General features: G+C 51.1%; 1 protein-coding gene across 1 annotated transcript in view; it reads left to right on the forward strand.

The window, feature by feature from the left end:
• The window catches only part of HCN4 (hyperpolarization activated cyclic nucleotide-gated potassium channel 4), a 55,432-nt gene extending 35,670 nt beyond the window's left edge, over nt 1-19,762 (forward strand). The window contains exons 3-8 of the mRNA XM_006866509.1: nt 9,859-10,020; nt 12,053-12,271; nt 17,092-17,238; nt 17,351-17,591; nt 17,910-18,074; nt 18,178-19,762. Coding sequence (XP_006866571.1) covers nt 9,859-10,020; nt 12,053-12,271; nt 17,092-17,238; nt 17,351-17,591; nt 17,910-18,074; nt 18,178-19,619 — 2,376 coding nt within the window. The 3' untranslated portion in view covers nt 19,620-19,762. The remainder of the gene's footprint in view (nt 1-9,858; nt 10,021-12,052; nt 12,272-17,091; nt 17,239-17,350; nt 17,592-17,909; nt 18,075-18,177) is intronic.
• Nucleotides 19,763-20,605: the final 843 nt, after the last annotated feature.

Consider the following 20,605-nt stretch of genomic DNA (forward strand, 5'->3'; position numbering starts at 1 on the left):
GTTAGAAACCACCGGTTGCCCCCCTTCGGGTGTTTGCCTGCAGGGCTCAGCCCTCCAGCGACCATCCCAGAAGTCTCTCAGCTCCCCTGGCTCATTGGCGCAGTGGAAGGCAAGCTGGAGGCCGGGAGGCCAGGGCTGTGCAGCCTCCGATGAGCCTGTCCCCCACCCCAGGCCTCAACTTCTCCATCTCTCTCAGGATCTAGGGTTTGGCATCTTTAAGAAATAGGGGTAACATTGAGGAGTGATCATGGGGGACAGGAACTGGCCTTGTCTACTGGCCCCAGAAGGTACCAAGCATGATCCGCACGCAGTCCAGCTGCTTCCAGACTGTTCCCTGGATACATATACAACAACCACTCTGTTAGGCCTGGGATAGTTTTGTCCTGCAAGAATTCTTGTTCCTGAGATGCAATTGGAAATGGGTTCTCTTTTATTCAGGAGAAAGCAAGTGCTCAGGAGGGAAATCATCCAGGATTCAAGAAGAGGCCTCAAGAGAAACTCTGTGTGACCTGGCCCTACATCTCTGGTCTCTCCTCAGACTGTGAAATCAACTCTTTATTTGAGGACTGGAAAAGACAGAGATGAAAAGGAATCAACATGTGCTGAGTATCTGCTATGTGCCAGTTGTGGGCATTATCTCACCTGACCTCTCATAACAACCCTGGGAGCTAGGAGTTATTGACCCATTCCACAGATGAGGAAACTGAGGCTCAACTGCCCAAATGGATTTCTTATTGCTCTGTCCTTACACTGAGGTTGAGCAGCTGCCTACAGACAGAGCAGGGTTTCCCTTGAATGCTGTGTGGGACAAAGAAAGTGAGCCTACCAAGGCTACCTGCACAGGGAATTTAGGCGTGCAATGCTCAGAGTCAGAACCAACATCATAAATGGGGTTTTAATGAAGTATAAAAGCAAGACAAATATTTACCCAGTGTAGCTGACTGGTAGGTGGCCCGTGGTCCTAGTGCTCAGTGAGGATAGACAAATGTTTAGCAACCTCTCCCAGCAACCTCTAGCCTTGCCCCTCAGCAACCAGGCTGTGGGCTGTCTAGTAGTTGGGGTGAGGTGAATGTCCTTACAATCTAGCATCCCCTCCTGGCCTGAATGGATATGACCATAACCCCCAACTCTTCATAGGAAGTTCCAACTTGCCATGTTGACCCCTTTGGTTTGAAAGAGTCTCAAAACCATCCACAATACTCCTCACAATTGCCTTCACTCCACCACTGTTGTTGTTGTGAAGTGCCGTTGAGTCGGTTCCGAATCTGTATGAATGGTGCGTTTGAACTGCCAACCTTGTGGTTCAAAGCGACCTTGCGTCCAGCACTGTATCCCATAGCACCACACTAGGACCCCACCCCACCACTACAACAACATCTACATCCTTTATCACCTTCACTATCAAGCCTCATCACCCCCACGCCTTCTGTAGGATACAGAAGTCTGTGTCTACCTGAAAGAAAAAGGCAAAGACAGGTTCCTGCGCACTGCATCTGCTCAGAGTGGGTACTCCTTTCTAAGTCCACTGTATAGAGTAGTGGACCATCCCCCATCACTGTCACCTTCACCAGTAAACGCTTCTTAGCTCCTAGTTCCCACCACGTGCTCCGTGCCACATTCACGATAAAGGCAAAATTAGACAAAGACCTTATCTTGGCAGAAAATAAGTTACAAAGAAAAGAAAAATGTAAGTGGGACCAAAAGAAAAACAAGACATAACATTAAAATGTGCCAACCTTCATGCTTCTGTCTTGAAGACTCAGAATGATTTGTAGAAAACAACAACTACCTTGGGCAGTGGCCGCCTGAGACACTTTCAGGAAGTGGCCTGAAACTTCCTTTTGCTCTGCTATGATGCCATTTGTTCATGTAGGCATACATGTATCTATTCAGGCAATTGACAAATGTCTCTGAGTGCCTTCTTGTGCTAAGCACTAGGGAAACAGACATGAAAAAAATCTGACAGACCCCTGCCTTCCTTCATGGGGCAGTGTAGATAGGCAGATGCGTGCCCTCATGTCTCCTCCAACCCACGGCAACTTTACGTACAGTAAAATGAAATATTGCCTGGCATTTCACCATCCTCATCATTGCTGGCATTTTCAAATCTACTCTTGTGGCAGCCATGACACTCCGTCTCTCTGAGAGTCATCTTTGTCTTCACTAACCCTTCATCTCACCAAACAAGGTGTCCTTCCACGATTGATCCCTTCTGATGATGTGTGCCTAACAAGCAGTTCAGACTGTGCTCTGTTAGGATCCTCAAGGGTGTTTTTTAATGCACACATTTTTTTGGTGAAAATGTGCACAGTAAAACACGGACTCATTCAACAATTTTGCGTGTACAGTTCACTGATGATGATTACACCCGACTGTGCATTGTGTCATTATTCTTACTCTCCCTACCCATATCCTGTCACCACCATTAACTTCAGCTCTGCCCCTACAGGTCTCTTCTGTGTCCGAGAGTTACAGCTGTTCATTTATTGTTGTTGTTGTTGTTGTTACGTGCTGTGGAGTCGGTTCTGACTCATAGCGACCCTGTACGGGGTTTCCGAGGCTGTAAATCTTTATGGGAGCAGAAAGCCTCTTCTTTCTCCTGTGGAACAGCTGGTAGTTTCGAACTGCTGACCGTGAGATTAGCAATCCTATTCGTAACCTTTACACTACCAGATGTACTAAATTGTTGTTTAGTTTAAAGATGACTTCACTAGATAGTTTTGGTTCAAGGCTTAAAAGTTATTTTTAGGCAATAATTCGGGAGTTCTTCCAGTTTCAGTGTACCAATTAGGGTTTTTGGTAAGAATTTGAAGTTCTGTACCACAGTGTTCCTCCTTTTGATCAAGATCCATCTGTTGGACTGTTGATCAAAACATTTAGTGATGGTAACTGGGCATTATTCATTTCTTCTGGTCTCATGGCAAAGGAGGTTTATAGAGGCAATTAGACCTGCACTCCATTTCTTTCTCTGGTTCCTGGGTCTCCTTCTGCCTCTGCTGCTCCAGGAGACTAGAGACCAACTAACTGTTATCTCTTGAATGACAACTGGCAAGATTTTAAGACCCCAGGCACTACTTATTGGACAAGAAGGTAGAGAACCTCTAAAAGCAGTATGAGATGAGCTGTTCAGTTTTCAGTGGCTGATTTTCAGAAGTAGGTCACCAGGTCTGTTTTCCTTGTCTGTCTTAGTTTGGAAGTTCTGCTGACACCTGTCCACCATGGGTGACCCTGATGGTATTTGAAATACTTGTAGCATTGCTTCCAGCATCGCAACAAAATGCAAGTCACCACAGTACCACAAACAGACAGACGGCTGGTGGACAGATATATGAATGGCATGTTAGATAGTGATACATCCACAAAGAAAAGAAATCCTGGTGAGGGAGAGAGGGCCACTGCTTACTTGACACAGGGGTTCCCAAGGCTTCTCTCTGGAAGTGGCATTTGAGCAGAGATACAGCGATGGGAAGGAGCTAGAGAAAGGACATAGTGGGCAGATGCACTATCAAGTCCAGGAACGAGACCCTGGGGTAAGAACTGGTTTGGGCCATTCAAGGACTGGGCAGAGGCCAGGATGGGTGGAGGTGGGGACTGAGAAGGGGCTAGTGGAGGTAGATGGGGTAGGTACTCTGGGGCCAGGACACTGAGGACCACATAAGGCAGTTGAATTATACTTAGATACAACCAAAAATCACTGGAAGGTTTAAAGCAAGGAGTGACATGATCTATGTCTTTAAAATTAGGAGCTGCTTGGGTGAGAATGGATTGGATGGGCAAGGAGACCTTAAGATGCTTGGGCAGTCATCTTGGGGCATAGAGAATAGGGTCATATTGGAATAATGGTGGTGTGAGGTGGTGAAAATTCAGTGGGGGAATTTTCATGGCCTTGATTCCCAGACAGTGGTCCTCATGTGCAGCTACTACCCATTTGTCAGCGAAAGTTTGTGTGTTGCTCTGGTGAGTAACAGATTTCAACAAAGCTTCCAGATTAAGATAAACTAGGAAAAAAGGGCCCATCAATCTAGTCCTACAAATCAGCCAGTGAAAACCTATGGATCATACCAGTCCAGTCCACAACTCATCATGGGAAGGGCTCAGGATCGGGCAGTGTTTTGTTCCATTGTATACATGGGTATTATGAGTCAGGAGCAACTCGATGGCAGCTAACAACAACAACATTGGGATGGAAGTGAGGTAGATGAATTTGAGCTGTGTCTCTGGTAGTATAGTGGTTACGAATTAGGCTGTGAACCACAAGGTCAGCAGTTCAAAACTACCAGCTGTTCCACAGGAGAAAGATGAGGCTTTCTGCTCCCATAAAGATTTATAGCCTCGGAAACCCTGTACAGGGTCGCTATGAGTCGGAACCGACTCCACGGCACATAACAACAACAGCTTAGGAAGTGAAGGATCTGAGGAAAGCCAGCGAGGACAGGGGACTTGGGAGGGGCTTTTGAGTTTCTGTGGCTTTTGCTGTACTACGTAAATGATGACAGTGGCCTCTGAGATGTGGAGAGGTAGATTTGGACATGTCCAGGTGGAGATGGCCATGGAGACAGCTGGACATCTGATCCCAGCTGCATCACTTTCAGTGGTCATTGGTGTGTTTGGGAATAACAGAACTAGTGAGTGGGATATCTCAGGGTTTGAAGGAGAAGAGAAAGGAAGGTTGTCTCCTATCCGCTGGGAAAGAGTATTGTTGACCTTCTTTGGAGCCCCTTGCAATGAGGCAAGACAGCCTATCCTGACAAGCCCCTTAGCCAGTGGGCTAAGAGTCACATGACTGGCCACAGACTTACTTGCATGGTCCCCAATACCAAAAAAGTCTAACTTACTGCCAACTCATAACAACCATTGAGGAGAGAGTACAACTCAGGATACTTACAGAGATGCTTTGAGATTGGTACCATCCATGGATGGGGAAAAACATAAGTAGAATCCCCCATACCTAGACAAGCCAGGGCTGGAAGAAGAGATGCAGCATGCTTGTGGCCACATGCATGCTCTGTGCCATTTGGTTCCTCAGAAGTATCTTAGGGCCTGGGCTCAGCTCCTCCCCTGGACTCCCCACTGTGACCTAAGTGTCCTCTGTGGCTGCAGGTTTCTACACACGTTCCCTAGTCCTGTTGTGGGGTATGACTTACCTCCCCACAACTAGCGGAACTGGGAGATCTGGACAAGCAGGGACAAGACCTCCTTCTTAATCCCTCCACATGGAGGGGACTTTCGGGGCACTGATACTTTATTGTCTGAGTTGGTAGGGATGTGGAGTAGACATTTGAGACCCTCTGAGGGTACTGCTCTGAGACTTAGACAAGGAAGGGCCACACTTGACAGGGGGGCTCCCATTCCCACACTGTGAGATTCCACCAACCATTTCTAAATTGCATTCTAGACCCCAGGAGTCCCTGACCAAACAGCCCCAAGTCCACGTCCAGGGCCTGTGCAGGCCTCCTCTCTAGGTCTGTCCTGAGGGACCATTCTGTTGCTGTGTCTCTGGGATGGAGCTTGGATGTGGATTGGGGTTTTTCATTGTGGGACAGTCATGGTGGTTTCTGGAAAGTTCTAACTTTGACCTGGCCTTCCATGCTGTTAGGATGGTGTGAGGATAGAATAGATCTTGTTTAATAGTTTGTTGCTTTAATCTGCTGCATTAAAATCCAGAACTATGGTTTGTGGAAATCTGATTGTCCCCTGACCCTAGCTCCTCAAACGTCAGGGCCAGGCCTGCCCTCCCTCCTATCTCCAGCTGAGGACTCCACCAAGGGCCTTGGGAACATTGCCTTCCTGTCCCTGAGTGACCACTGTCTCTGCTACCAGTGGCCTTGGCTTTCCAAATCTCTCTTTTCCAACATGGCAAACGGCTACTAACCTACTGAGCTCCCAAAGCTGGGAAATGAAGCAGTTTAATAATAACATCCCTGCCTGTATTCATATCACAGGGCCCAGAGCTCATTCCTAGACAATTAAATTTCTCAAGCTGAAAAGTAGGGGTGCGGGGAAAAGACCTCATATTCATTTTGGTTAGAGAGGCTTGGGTGTGGTGGGAGATGAGGGCAGGGACTGAGTTAACTGTCTCTAAGATGGCCCCATGCCACTTGTCCTCCCTAGCCAGGGAGCTGGGGGCATCCTGTCATCCCCAAATCATGAAGGCTGGTGACTTCCCAAGGGCACACAGTTGTCCTCTTAGCTGGTTGAGAGACTGGGGAGCGCCCCACAAGTTCAAGAGCAGGCAGCTAACGGGGGATGGGACCAGAGGCACTGGCTTCACATGGAGCCTGACTCTGGTCACATGACTAGCCACAGACTGACTTGCATGGTCCCCAATACCAAAAAAGTCTAACTTACTGCCAACTCATAACGACCGTTGAGAACAGAGTACAACTGCCCATTGAGTCTCCCAGAGTTTCATCTTTATGGGAGCAGACAGTGTCATCTTTCTTCCAATGAGCAGCTGCTGGGTTTGAACCACCAACCCTTCAGTTAGCAGCCAACCTCATAGTCACTGCACCATAGGGTTCCTGCATGAGCCCCAGTGCCCCTAGTCCTTGTAGGACATGACATAGAGCCCTGGAACTGACCCAGTGCTGCAAGTGGCCCTAGGCTCCAGGTACGTGGTGTTGTCTAACGCATCCCTTGTGTGCCTGGCATACAGGAGGCTAGATGTCAGAAAGTCCCACCCAGCTCTGGGTCTGACTCGCGTATAGATCTGGGCATGGCATTCAGCCTCTTTAGGTTTTAATTGTTGTTTTATAAGACAGAATGACTGAAAACCACATGCTTTCTCCGGGTCACTGTAATAATCTAATATGATGGCTGCAGGCTTCAGAGCCAAACAGCCCTGGGTTCAAATCTGGCTCTGTCGCTGCTGTTGTGATCTTGGGAGCCTCCCTTTGCTCCTCTGAGCCTTGGTGTGTCCATCTGTTCAATGGGTTAGTAATATGTTTAAAGTTCTAAATGAGGGCAAGAGGTTGGAGCCAGGTGCCTACACTTGGTGTGGCGTTCTGTTGCCTGTCTCGGGGCCCACAGTGAGTGACGCACAAGCTTGGCTGCGACCCTTCCATGAACCTGTCCAGTGTCTAGTTCATCCTGAGCAAACTCCTGCATGTTCAGCTGGAACATTCAGAGTCAATCTCTTGTGGAGGGGCCACAAATGGAAAAGACCTTGGGGTCTATAGGTTGTGGACAAATTGTATTCATCTCTGGCTTTTCAAAACATAGACCCAAGCTGAGCCCCTATTTCAGAAAGGGACACCGAGGATACTAGTATCAGAATGTCCTGCCACCAGCTACAGGATCTCAGACCACTAGCCATCAAAATGCAAGGGCAAGTCAAAAAGTGTTTCTACTGGGATACCAGTTCACACTCGCACTGGAATAAACGTGTTGTCCAAGCAAAACTTGTTTAAACTCGTCTCTGTGGTCTGTGGTCAATGGGTGACTGCAGACAAGCTCTCTCAGTAATATACCTGTCTTAGCCTCCTTCAGGTACCTTCAGATGAAATCATAAAAAGGTCCAATCAAAACAGTGGCTTCTGAAGGTATCTGCTGGGCCAGTTAAATTCAAGGCAGAGAGGTCAGCTCAGAGGTTATGGAGACAGACTCGTCTTTGGGGGTCCCAAAAGGGAATCTTGATAGATTTTTCTCAAAGGACACAGGACGATCACAGGAACATATAAGGAAGAAGTTTCAAGAAAATAGAAAACTGCATTGGTGAGAAAAAAAAAAAAAAACAGCAAAGTTGCAACAAGGATTTTTTTTCCCCATCATGTCCATGCAACCGCTTATTCTTCAAAGGTCCTGGTATGGCATTGTAGGATAAGCACTGGACTGCTAACTGAAGTCAGCAGTTCAAACCCACCAGCCACTCCTCAGGAATCCTATACAGGATTGCTATGAATCGGGACTGACTCTATGGCACCTAATATCAACATTCTTCAAGGGTAGCCAGGTGTGTCCTATGAGATACCCTACAGCCCTGCTCTTGCCCCTGTAGACTGCTCTCTCGTCTCAAAATGTAAACATTGAAAAGGAATATGTTATAAGTCCCTCAAGGATGCCAAAATTGCCATTTTAGCATGGTGAAAACCAAAGAGCACAGAATTCTTCATACAAGGATTGTTGGTGTTATTAAATGCCGTCGACTCAGTCCAACCCATAGCAACCCTGTATAGGGTTTCCAAGAAGCTGCTGGTGAACTTGAACTGCCAACCTTACGGTTCAACTAACTTTGCAGTACAGCGCATTAACCCACAGCACCACACCAGGACTCCCATCAAAGGATCAGAGAGATAGAAACACCACTTTCAAAAGTGCATGGATGATATGTCGACCAACAATAGCTTTACATTTTGACTTGTTTTTGGTAAAGGTTGCTATGCTTTTGTAAGAATACTTCTGGACTTATCGTCATATCTAGGATCTGCCTCTTTGAGCCTCAGTTTCCTTATCTGAAATAACCTTAAGCTATGTCTCAATGGCATTGGTCAAGTCTGTAATTTTGACCCAAAAGCCCCTCTCCAGAAGGGACCAGAATAGATGGGTGACTGGGGCCACCTCCCGAAGGTCCCCCAGACCATAAGCAACACCAGAACTTTCTAACACTTCCCTCTAGACTTTCCTTCACTTCTGTGTCCCCACATTGTTCTGTCACTATGGCGACGCCTGCCAGATCTAAGTGGACAAGGATGCTGGGATACCTCTGGCCTTGGCCCTGCTCTGCCACACTTCAGCACCCCCCACCCCCACACACCCCCGCCAGGAGTCACAGTGGTAGAAATGGGTGTGTGGTAGTGGGCTGAAGTGAAATTACAATTATTATTTCATAGTAAAGGTGTGATATTAGAATACATATTAAATAACTTGTTGTTAAATGCCATTGAGTCGGCTCTGATCCACAGTGACCCTGTATAGGGTTTCAGAGGTGCAGCTGGTGAGCTTGAACTGCCAACCTTGCAGTTCAAACCGACTTTGCAATCCAATACATTAACCCACAGTGCCACACCACGACTCCTATTAAATCATAGAGGACAAGAGGACTTCTTAATTGATGATGGTTTACAACATATTGAATACTAATATACCTATGACTAAGCACTTCATTTAGCGTAGTGGTTATGCATCAGGCTGTGAACCGCAAGGTCAGCAGTTCAAAACTACCAGCTGTTGTGCAGGAGAAAGAGGAGGCTTTCTGCTCCCGTAAAGATTTACAGCCTCGGAAACCCTGTACAGGGTCGCTGTGAGTCAGAACCGACTCCACAGCACATAACCAACCAACCAAAGCACTTCATATATATTGTTGTTGTTGTTCAGTGTTGTCGAGTCGATTCCGACCCATTGCAACCCTGTAGTATAGGGTTTCCAAGGAGCAGCTAGTGAGTTTGAACCGCCGACCTTGCAGTTCAAATGTCTTTGCAGTCTGGCGCACACCCACAGCACCACACCAGGATTCCATATATATAGTTTAGTCCTAATGACAGCCCACGCAGGCTAGAGTTTTTGTCGCCATTTCCTGAGGAGGAAACATGATCAGACACTTGGGAATTGGGATCCCAGACTGTGTAAACTTGGCCCTCCACAGTTCCAGGACTGTGCCTGCTATTGGTCCTCAGGCCCTTGGCATGACTGCAGACCTTAGGCTCCAGTGGGATGGCTCCCTGAGGACCCCAGGCTGGCTGGTTCTTATCTTTGGGCAAACGGACCAGGTGGCTTCTCTGCCGAGCCTCCCTCCGTTTGTCCAGCCTGGGTACCTCTATCTGATCCAGTCCCAGAAGGCCTTCCTCTGGGACACTCCAGCCTGCAGTTGGTCTCTTTGGGCCACTCCGCTACCTGGACCACCCCTCTTGTCTCTGCTGGCAGATCTTCCACATGACCTATGACTTGGCCAGCGCCGTGGTGCGCATCGTGAACCTCATTGGGATGATGCTTCTGTTGTGCCATTGGGATGGCTGTCTGCAGTTCCTGGTGCCCATGCTGCAGGACTTCCCTGACGACTGCTGGGTGTCCATCAACAACATGGTGGTGAGTGTCCCCACCTCGCCTCAGGAAAAGGCCCCCGGAATTGCGGCTCCCTGCCCCCCCCCTCCCCCAGAACCAGAGTCAGTCAGAATTCCCAAGGGCCAGAGCTGTGGACTACAAGGAGCTCTGGAGTCCCAGGAGGCAGGAAGGACCCTGAGATGCCAGCCTGATGCCAAAAGGTGCACACACTGCCCAGTAGACTTCCCCCAGCTGTATTCAGTCCAAGTGTCCTCTCACAGAGCGCAGGTCTGGGAGCTGTGGCCTCTACACCACAGCAGGGCTCCATCAGAGTCGGGACCCTCCATGTTTGGTCTTGATTTCACCAAGGAGACTACGATCGGGGGCCTCTTTAAGGTTACATCTAGTATGGCAAAGCAGGGCTGGTATAGCTCCTTCCTCTTGAAACAGCCCCGTTCTTAAAAACCGGACCCCCTAAACAGAAACCTGTGAAGGACACTGTTTGCAGCACGTGGAGACTCCAGGGCACACTGGCCACCTACTGCTCCAACCGCAGAACTGGGCCATCCTCACACTGCCACCACACACAGAACCTGGCCACCATGGGGTCCTGCGCTGCGGGGAAGCCTCATCTCCTCCCCACCCCTCACACCTTATGGGGAAGAGAAGCTGGGAAGCCACAGGGCAGTGTCCCCCAGCCCCTCTGTGGCTGGAGGAAGAGGCCTCTGTGAGCCGTCCCTCGTTCAGGCTGAGGGCTGCCTCATCCTCCCTCACATTCAGTTGAGTTGAGTCTGAAGGCAAATCTCCAGGGCCCCAGGGGAGGAAAAATCAGCTTTGAAAGAGGTGAAAGAGACCCTGAGGCATCTTTCAGCATCAAACAGGCCTTTACAAAACAGCCTTTTGATGAGTTAAGTGTAAATGAATCGGCCATATGGATTGAATTCCCCAGTCCCCTGAGGCTCCATGGGGAAGCAGCAAGCAGGGCCAGAGGCAACTGGAGGTTGGGCTGTCCCCCAGACAAGGCCCCCACATCCTACTCCACTCCCTTGGGGTCACCTGTGTAGCCCCCACTCTCGTCTAGACTGAGAGTCACCAGATCCCACTAACCCACAGTGATAGTGAGTGTGGCTGGCAGCTCTGTGAACTGGACCTTCCTTTTGGTGCAAGTCAAGTGCTTGGGGCTCTGAGAAGCATTCTGTGGTGCCCAGGGAGAGTTCCCACACTGTTGCTAATGTTCCTTCCCATGAGCAGAGACACAAAGAGGTGACTGTGACCCCATCTGGGATAGTCTCTTATGTGAGAGGCACAGGCTCCTCCAAGCACTCAATTCAAGAGATGGCCCTTCGGAGCCTTCCCTGAGGCACAGACTGACAGTGAAGATGAAAATGGCCCTAAGCCAGCTCCCTTTCTCCTTGGCTTCCCCTGCAGCCCCAAACTCACAGTCCATTCTGGAAGGGTGACAGTTTGTAACCAGCAGCCACAACCCTGGAGAGGATGGAAGCTGGGTTTGGGGAGGAGTTAGCTGGGCTTCCTCACTTCCACTTTTGTTCACTCCGAATGAGGACAGTGTTTTCAGCTCCTCAGCAGAGCCTGTCCCCCCAGGGGAAGAGTATCTGGTTTTATAATTGAGGTCAGTGGGGAAATGGGTTTCACTTAGCTGTAGCTTGGGGGTGGTGCAGTGATGGAGTGATTTCAACAATGGGGCAGCAGGGTGACTTTTTACAATTTCCTGAGAGCACCAGGCTGCCACTAGGAGCTGAGAGGTCAGACCTAGGCTAGGCTGGGCTCCCAGCCCTGCCTTTGTTGGGGCAGCCTGTCTCCCTGCAATCACCATTGCAAGAGAAAGACCCACGTGAAGCCTTCCCTCTCACTATAGGTGGCCAGCTTGGCCTCTAGACTCCTCACCCAAGACTCTCATCTTCCAGTAAGGTCCCTGAGCCCTGGGACAGCATTAGGTGGAGGGGATGGGAGGTGGGGGAATTGTTTTATGTGCCAGTGAGAAGGACCTGCCCTCTCATTGGCCCAAGCCCATTCAGCTCCCCCACATCTGTCTGTCCATCGTTCTGTCTGTCCACAGAACAACTCCTGGGGAAAGCAGTACTCCTACGCCCTCTTCAAGGCCATGAGTCACATGCTGTGCATCGGCTATGGGCGGCAGGCACCCGTGGGCATGTCAGACGTCTGGCTCACCATGCTGAGCATGATTGTGGGGGCCACCTGCTACGCCATGTTCATCGGCCATGCCACTGCCCTCATCCAGTCCCTGGACTCCTCCAGGCGCCAGTACCAGGAAAAGGTAGGGCAAGGAGCCTACCCTTGGTCCTTCCCAAGAGGGCCCCCAAGGGACAGAGGAATAAGACAGGGATACCCCTTGAATAAGGACTGTTTCAACTCCCTGCTGCCCTCTGAGGGCCCGTCTCTCCTGATGACGCTCTGGGTCTCATCCTGTCGGCCTTCTCAAGGAGCTCACCTTGTCCATGACCCTACCAGAGCCAGCCCTCCATCCCCACTGGCCTTTCCCATCAGCATTTCAATGTGCTCAGGAACGGCTGCCCTTCCACCATCAAACTGCTTTGGCTGCTGTCTTTTCCATTGTCTGCTTCCTCTTCAGGGACAGATTCCAAAAAAAAAATGTTTCCACGTACTGAACCCAATTTCTTCTTATCGCAGCCCTTTAAATCTGAGTTCCCCGTTGTCTTCTGTGTTACTGAAGCTTGTTGAGCCTTTTGGGTTCCCATCTTGCTCCACCCATCAGCAATCCTGATTGGTTAATGCTCCCTTCTTGAAGGCGGTGAGGGAATGCTTTCCAGAGACTCTGGTCTTGATCCCAGTCATGTTCAGCTGCCTCCCATGCCATGGCAGCCTATGTGTTAGGACACTAAACATGTTTCAGCAGAGCTTCCTAGAGACAGACTAGGAAGATGAGGTCTGGCGACCTATTTCTGACAATTAGCCAATGAAAACCCTGTGGATGATGACCGTCTGATTTGTGGGCATGACCCAGGAATATTTTGTTCCAGTGTGTGTAGGGTTGAAGGGCCAACTCGACTGGAGCTAACTTCTCACTTCATGTCTTTGACACCAAACCAACCCTACTGCTGTCTAGTCCATTGCGACTCACCGCGATCTGAAAGGACAGAGTAGAAATGCCCTACGGAGCTTCTGAGGCTGTGATTGGTACGGGTGCAGGCTGCCCTCTCCGTCTCCTTTGGAGTGGTGGTATTGAACAGCCAATCTGTTTAACAGCCGAACACTTTAACCACTGCAGCCGTAGGGTTCCTTCTTCACCCCATACTCTCCCGGTTTTCCTACTACCTCTGGCTTTAGTAACCCAGTTGCCATCAAGTTCATTCCAACTCAGAGTGACCCCAGAAGGTTTCAATGACTGGTTTTTTTTGAAAGAAGATCACTAGGTCTTTCTTTTGAAGCACCTCTGGGTGAACTTGAACTCTCAACGTTTAGATTAACAGCTAAGCCCATTGCCTGCTGACACCATACAACAGAGACTCCCCTCTCTAGCTAGTCCTTCTTAATTTTCTTTGCTGACTTTTCAGTCGTTACTTGTGGATGGCCCTGGTGGCTTGGGTCTAACCTCTCTGCTCCTCTGTCTATACTGTATTCTAGGTCCTGTTGTTTTTATGACCCACAAACCACCACACGTTTTTAATGTCCATGTCTATGCCCAAACCAAAACACCAAACTCACTGCTGTCAAGTCAATTCCGACTTATTGCAAAAGACTGTAGGCCAGCCTAGGGTTTCCAAGATGGTAAATCTTTACAGAAGCACACTGCCACAGCTTTCTCCCACAGAGCTACTGGTGGGCTTGAACTGCTGACCTTTCGGTTAGCAGCCCAACACTTAACCCATGGCACCACCAGGGCTCCTCAGCGTCTCTCTGCAACGGGGCCACAATGATTTAATTAGCCCCCATCTCATGCAGCTCTGTGCTATCTATTTGATCACTCCCCCATACCTCAACCTCATCATGTTCAAGATTAAAATAACAACCTCTCCTCCACCCAAACCTCTACTCTCCTCACCTCAGTTAATGGGCATAGTCACGCAGTTGTCTGAGCTGGAGACTGGGGAGTCATCCCTGACCCTGCCTACTTTACCACCTATCAGTCATTGCCTAGAACCATCCTAAATGCCTACCTCTAACATTCTCCTCTCTCCATCCCGGCCACCTTTACCTTCGTCCCCAGCTTCTCCATCACCCATTCAGTGCTTTGAAAGCTGTTGTTGGGAGCCAGACTTCTCAGAGTCTAATCCCAATTCTTTTTCACAGAGGATCTCCAGGAGCTATACGAGCTTGGGCATGTCACATAGTGTTTCTGTGCCTCATTTCCTCACCTGGAAGATGCAGATGGCATCCCTGGATGGTACTGACAATTCACACACACTTCGCTACTAACCAAAATGTTGCGGTGTGCAGCGGCCCTGAGGGGCCTCGGAAGAAAGGCCTGGTGATCTACTTTTGGAAAATCAGTCACTGAAAACCCTGTGGAACATAGTTCTAGTTAGATACATATGAGGGTACAGTGTGTCCGAGTCGGTTCCACAGCAACTGGTAAAAGTAAAAGGAGTAATATCGCTGTGGGTTTGAACCGCAAAGTCGGCAGTTAAGGCAAACCAGCTGCTCCTTGGAACCCCTATACAGGGCTGCTATGGGTTGGAACTGACTCGATGACAATGACACTTGACAACAATTATGTCATTGGGTGTGTGAGCAGCAAGTAAATACACATTAAACCCTTAGGCCCATGCTAGCACCTACTAAGCTGCGCAGTACTTGGCTAAGCAGGCTCCACTCTGCCACCTTCCTCTCCATTCTTCTCACAGCTGTTAGAGTGGTTTTTAAGAAATATCCATCCGATAGTATCACTCCTCTCTCTGCTTAAAACTCTTCAGACGCTTCACATTGGTCTTGAGATATAAATGGATTCCCAAGCATCTTCTCTCAGCCCGATCCGTATGGGACATACTCCAGCCCCTTCCTTTCTCTATCCTCACATCTAGCCTTGGACCCAGAGCTCTCTAGTTCAGCCTGATCAGACCATGCATGTGCTGTGTTCTTTCCTGCCCCAGGGCCTTGGCACAGGCTCTAACTGGAACTCTTCCTCCTTTTCACCTGGCAACTTCTTCACACCCTAGCCTGAACACCCCTCCTTGGTGAAGTCTCCTCTGACCTGTCAGCCCCCACCCCATCATACCCTGTCATACAGCCCTTTGGGTGTAATTCTAATTCTCCACCACATTCAGTATCCATGTGATTAACTAATCATATGGAGTCATTTATTTAATGCCCCCTGTTGTATTCTGGCCATGTGGATTCATTAACTGCCTGTCTGCCTGTTCACCCACCCCAGGTGCTGAGCCATAGCACCCTGGCAGGGGTAATTGACAGATGGACACTGTTCAGGAGTGAAGTCTGGGTCCCATGATGCCTGCAGGGAGAGCTCAGGACCACTTGCAGAGCTGGAGTGGAGAGGAGAGGAAGGAAGAGGTTGGAAGAGCATTCCAGGGTGGTAACACAGTCACACTTAGATAGAAGAGCATTCTGGGTTAGGAGTGAGAGGTCTGGGGAAAGGAGGTAAAAAGGAAGTCAGGTTGTAAAGGTCAGGCAGGGGCTTAGTCTTGAGCCAGGTGAGAAATTGGTCTGGGATCAGGGTCAGGGTTCAGTGTTTGACCAGGGTTGGGGTTCAGTGTGTGTCCAGAATCAGGACTCAGTCTGTGACCAAGGCAAGGTTTCAATGTGTGACAGGGTCAGGGCTCAGTGTGTGACTAGGATCAGAGCTCAATGTGTGACCAGGGTCAGGGTTCAGTGTATGAGCAGGATAGGGATCAGACAGAACCAGGATCAGGAATGAGGATCAGAGTTTATTCTAGAGAGTCCAGCTGCATGTGACCTCCCATTTGAGAGTTAACTTTATCTTTTGGGTAATAGCTTTCCAAATCTTACAGATTTACCTAGAAATCTTTCTTAAATGTCACCTCCCTTCCATCCCCACTACCAGCTCTTTTCCGGACCATTTCAGTAGACTGCCAACTTCTTCCCTGGCTTCCAGACCCCATCTCCCCACCCTTGTCCATCCTCCATGAGTTACCAGGGGAATTTACTAAAACAGCTCCAGCTGCTCTGGTGTCCCTGCCCCAAAGGCAGCCAGGAAGTCACTGTCCTCTGGGTAAGGGGGAGTTCTGGCATGACTCAGAACAGCTTGGTGGGAAGAAATTTAGGAAACTTTACCTCCCGCTTCCCCTAGCCCCAATTACCAGTTGGCATTATTAAAAGCAGGACCATGTCCCTACCTCCTTGAAGCTCTGTACCTAGGCTCCCCTATTTCTGAGTATTCCTAAGGTTAATCATGTCCTTACTCAATGCTTCCTGTACCCAGTCATGCCCCCTCTACCTACCATCCAGTAACTGCTGGGGTAACGTTCACCATTCACTCTCAGGGCTGATAGGGCCAATTTATATTTGGGTTTGAGCCATGGGGACTTACGTTCACAAATCTGTGTCCCAAACTCTCCTTAAGGTCCCTGCGGTAGCCCTTCCTCCGTGGACTAGACTTGCCCTTCAGTAACATGACTCAGGGCCTCAGTTGAGGCCACATTTGGATATAAACCACAGGATGGATGAGGATGGGTCGTGCACTCTTGCTTTAGCCTGTAGCTGTTCCAACTGACTGCAGTCCAGTTCTGCTGACTAACTTGTTGCCCATACTAGGAAACAGCTCTTCCCAGAGTCATTGGAGCCTCTCTGAGCCACAGTGCAACATAGGAAGACAGACGGTCAGAGGCAAATTGATGGACCTCCTGGGTCTGTTGGCTCCTATAACTGAGCTTTCAGTGGTCCATATTGTCTGCCCCATCCTTTCTCCCTAGAACTAGACACAGTGAGAATGGGATACTTGGAGGAGGTCTGTCTCTCCACTCCAAGCAGCTGGGCATCAGGACCATTGCTCTGGGCACAGTGTGACCACATTCACACTGAGGATCTCAAATCCCAAGGATCCAACGTCTTCCAACAATGCCCACAAAACTTGGTGCCAGCTGGGGAGGTGGGGCCGGCTGGCATGGCATTGATGCTTCTCCCCTTTCTCCTGGACCTCAGTACAAGCAGGTGGAGCAGTACATGTCCTTCCACAAGCTGCCCCCCGACACACGGCAGCGCATTCATGACTACTATGAACACCGGTACCAGGGCAAGATGTTTGATGAGGAGAGTATCCTGGGCGAGCTGAGTGAACCGCTGCGTGAGGTGAGCTGGGCAGCTGCTCAGCCAGGGAAGGGGAGCCAGGCCTTCCTGGTCAGCAGCTCCCCTGACCTCCCCTCCCTCTTCTGTTTCCTAATCCATGCCACCTGGGGATCAGGAGATCATCAACTTCAACTGTCGGAAGCTGGTGGCCTCCATGCCGCTGTTTGCCAACGCAGACCCCAACTTTGTGACATCCATGCTTACCAAGCTGCACTTTGAAGTCTTCCAGCCAGGGGACTACATCATCCGTGAGGGTACCATAGGCAAGAAAATGTACTTCATTCAGCATGGCGTTGTCAGCGTGCTCACTAAGGGCAACAAAGAGACCAAGCTGGCAGACGGCTCCTATTTTGGAGGTGAGGCAACCAGGGGGACCCAGAAGAGAGATGTCCACTCCCAGGGATGGGTTAGAGGGCACCGAGGACTAGACATTGAGGGGCTGCATGGCTACCGCCAGGAGAAGGAAATCTGTAAACCCAACAAGGGAGGCTGGTACCAGAGAGGGCAAAATCAGTCCGGCGCAGAGACAACCATTGTGGTCACAACTAAGCCTTCTGAGCCAGGCTGTGGGGACCCAGGATAGGGCAGGCCAGGAGGCTCTTTGGAGTCTACTGGGAATCCTCCTGGTGGGGTGGGAGGGGTTGTGCATTCCTCCAATCCCAATATTCTGGCAGAGATCTGCCTGCTGACCCGGGGCCGGCGGACGGCCAGCGTAAGGGCGGACACCTACTGCCGTCTGTACTCGCTGAGCGTGGACAACTTCAATGAGGTGCTGGAGGAGTACCCCATGATGCGGCGGGCCTTCGAAACCGTGGCGCTGGACCGCCTGGATCGTATCGGTGAGTGGGGCAGGAGGCAGGAGGCCAAGGCCTAGTCCTGGAAGCTCTCTGCTCCCTTCCCCGCTCTCGCTTGAACCTTGTGCTCTTGTTGACTGTGCCCCAGGCAAGAAAAACTCCATCCTCCTCCACAAAGTCCAGCACGACCTCAACTCGGGCGTCTTCAACTACCAAGAGAACGAGATCATCCAGCAGATAGTGCAGCACGACCGCGAGATGGCCCACTGCGCGCACCGTGTTCAGGCAGCGGCCGCGGCCACGCCTACCCCCACCCCGCTCATCTGGACTCCGCTGATCCAGGCTCCGCTGCAGGCCGCCGCTGCCACCACCTCGGTAGCCATCGCCCTCACCCACCACCCACGCCTGCCCGCGGCCATCTTCCGCCCGCCCCCAGGACCTGGGCTGGGCAACCTCGGGGCGGGCCAGACGCCCAGACATTTGAAACGGCTGCAGTCGCTGATCCCTTCTGCGCTGGGCTCAGCATCCCCCGCCAGCAGCCCATCTCAAGTGGACACGCCTTCATCGTCTTCCTTCCACATCCAGCAGCTGGCCGGCTTCGCCGCCCCCGCCGGACTGAGCCCCCTCTTGCCCTCCTCCAGCTCTTCCCCACCGCCGGCCCCCACGCCTTCGGCCCCAATGACTGCCGCCCCTGCAGCTGGATTTGGTCACTTCCACAAGGCGTTGGGCAGCTCCCTGTCCTCCTCCGATTCGCCACTGCTCACTCCGCTGCAGCCTGGTGCCCGCTCCCCACAAGCTGCCCAGCCACCGCTGCCGGGGGCCCGAGGAGGCCTGGGACTCCTGGAGCATTTCTTGCCGCCGCCTCCCTCGTCCAGATCCCCATCATCCAGTCCTGGGCAGTTGGGCCAGCCGCCCGGGGAGTTGTCCCCAGGTCTGGCTGCTGGCCCACCGAGTACACCAGAGACGCCCCCGCGGCAGCCTGAGCGGCCATCCTGCATGGCAGGAGCCTCTGGGGGGGCCTCCCCTGTAGGCTTCCCCCCACGTGGAGGCCTTAGCCCTCCTGGCCACAGCCCAGGCCCCCCAAGAACTTTCCCAAGTGCCCCACCCCTGGCCTCTGGCTCCCACGGGTCCTTGCTCCTGCCGCCTGCATCCAGCCCCCCTCCTCCCCAGGTGCCCCAGCGCCGGGGTACCCCTCCCCTCACCCCAGGCCGCCTCACCAAGGACCTGAAGCTGATTTCAGCCTCTCAGCCAGCCCTCCCCCAGGATGGGGCTCAGACTCTACGCAGGGCCTCCCCACACTCCTCGGGGGAGTCCGTGGCCGCCTTCCCCCTGCTCCCCAGGGCTGGGGGCGGCAGTGGGGGCGGCGGGAGCAGCGGGGGCCTTGGTCCCCCCGGAAGGCCCTATGGTGCTGCCCCCGGCCAGCACGTCACTCTGCCCCGGAAGACATCCTCAGGTTCTCTGCCACCCCCACCGTCTTTGTTTGGGGCCAGAGCCAGCTCTTCTGGGGGTCCACCTCTGACTGCTGTACCCCAAAGGGAAGCTGGGGCCAAGCCTGAGCCAGTGCGCTCCAAACTGCCGTCCAATCTATGAACTGGGCCCTCCCTCCTCCCTCTTTTTTTTTTCTCCCCTCTTTCTTCCTTCAGGTTTAACTGTGATTAGGAGATATACCAATAACAATAATAATTATCATAAAAAAACAAAACCCACTCCAGGAAAAAAAAAAGGAGCAGAAAATAACCAGGTATTCTTAGAGCTATAGATTTTTGGTCACTTGCTTTTATAGACTATTTTAATACTCAGCATTAGAGGGAGGGAGGGAGGGAGGGAGGGAGGAGGCAGGCAAGCAGTCAGGGCCCATATGCAGAAGCCAGAGAGGAGGTGGGGTCTCTGGGGCTCAGACAAGGGTGGGATGACCCGTCTCTCTCTGGGGTTCCTAGAGTCCTAAAATTGTATTCAGCAACCACCACCAGCAGCCCCTTAGCTATGAACTTGGAGCTCCACTCTGCTGGGGTCACCTCATCCCCCCAGGAAGGGGCTGCCCATGGAGTTAAAACAGGGCATGGCCTTGAGGGCCTTGCATTTTTTCTACTGCAAACTTAGCAAGATATGTATATGACTGTATATGTATATGTATGTAAGATGTGTATATGTATAGCTATGTAGTGCTCTGTAGAGCCATGTAGATAGAGACATGTGCACACATGTGTGTGCGGTCTAGTTAACCCCATGTTGCTAGGACACCCAGGTCACCTTATATCCAGCAACCGGCCTTGGCTCGCAGGCTGGGCTCTGCAAGCTCTGGGGGCGTGTTCTCACCAATTCTTAAAGAAGAAGATCCCACAGCAGGATCCCTCCTTCCCCATCTCTGGTCTCAAATTTAGTCCCAACCCACTTTCTCACCACATGGAGGCTGAGGACTCTGGGCTGATGCCACAGGGCCTCAAACTCATCCCGGCCACCTCTGTGAGCCTTCCTTTTCCCATCTGTACAAAGGGTGGAGAGGGTGTGAGGAACTTCATTTATTGAGTCTGCTCTGTACCAAGCACTGGTTTCACACTTCACATACTTTGTTGTTG

Source organism: Chrysochloris asiatica, unplaced genomic scaffold (genome assembly GCF_000296735.1).
Source record: "Chrysochloris asiatica unplaced genomic scaffold, ChrAsi1.0 scaffold00092, whole genome shotgun sequence".
Lineage (NCBI taxonomy): Eukaryota > Metazoa > Chordata > Mammalia > Afrosoricida > Chrysochloridae > Chrysochloris > Chrysochloris asiatica.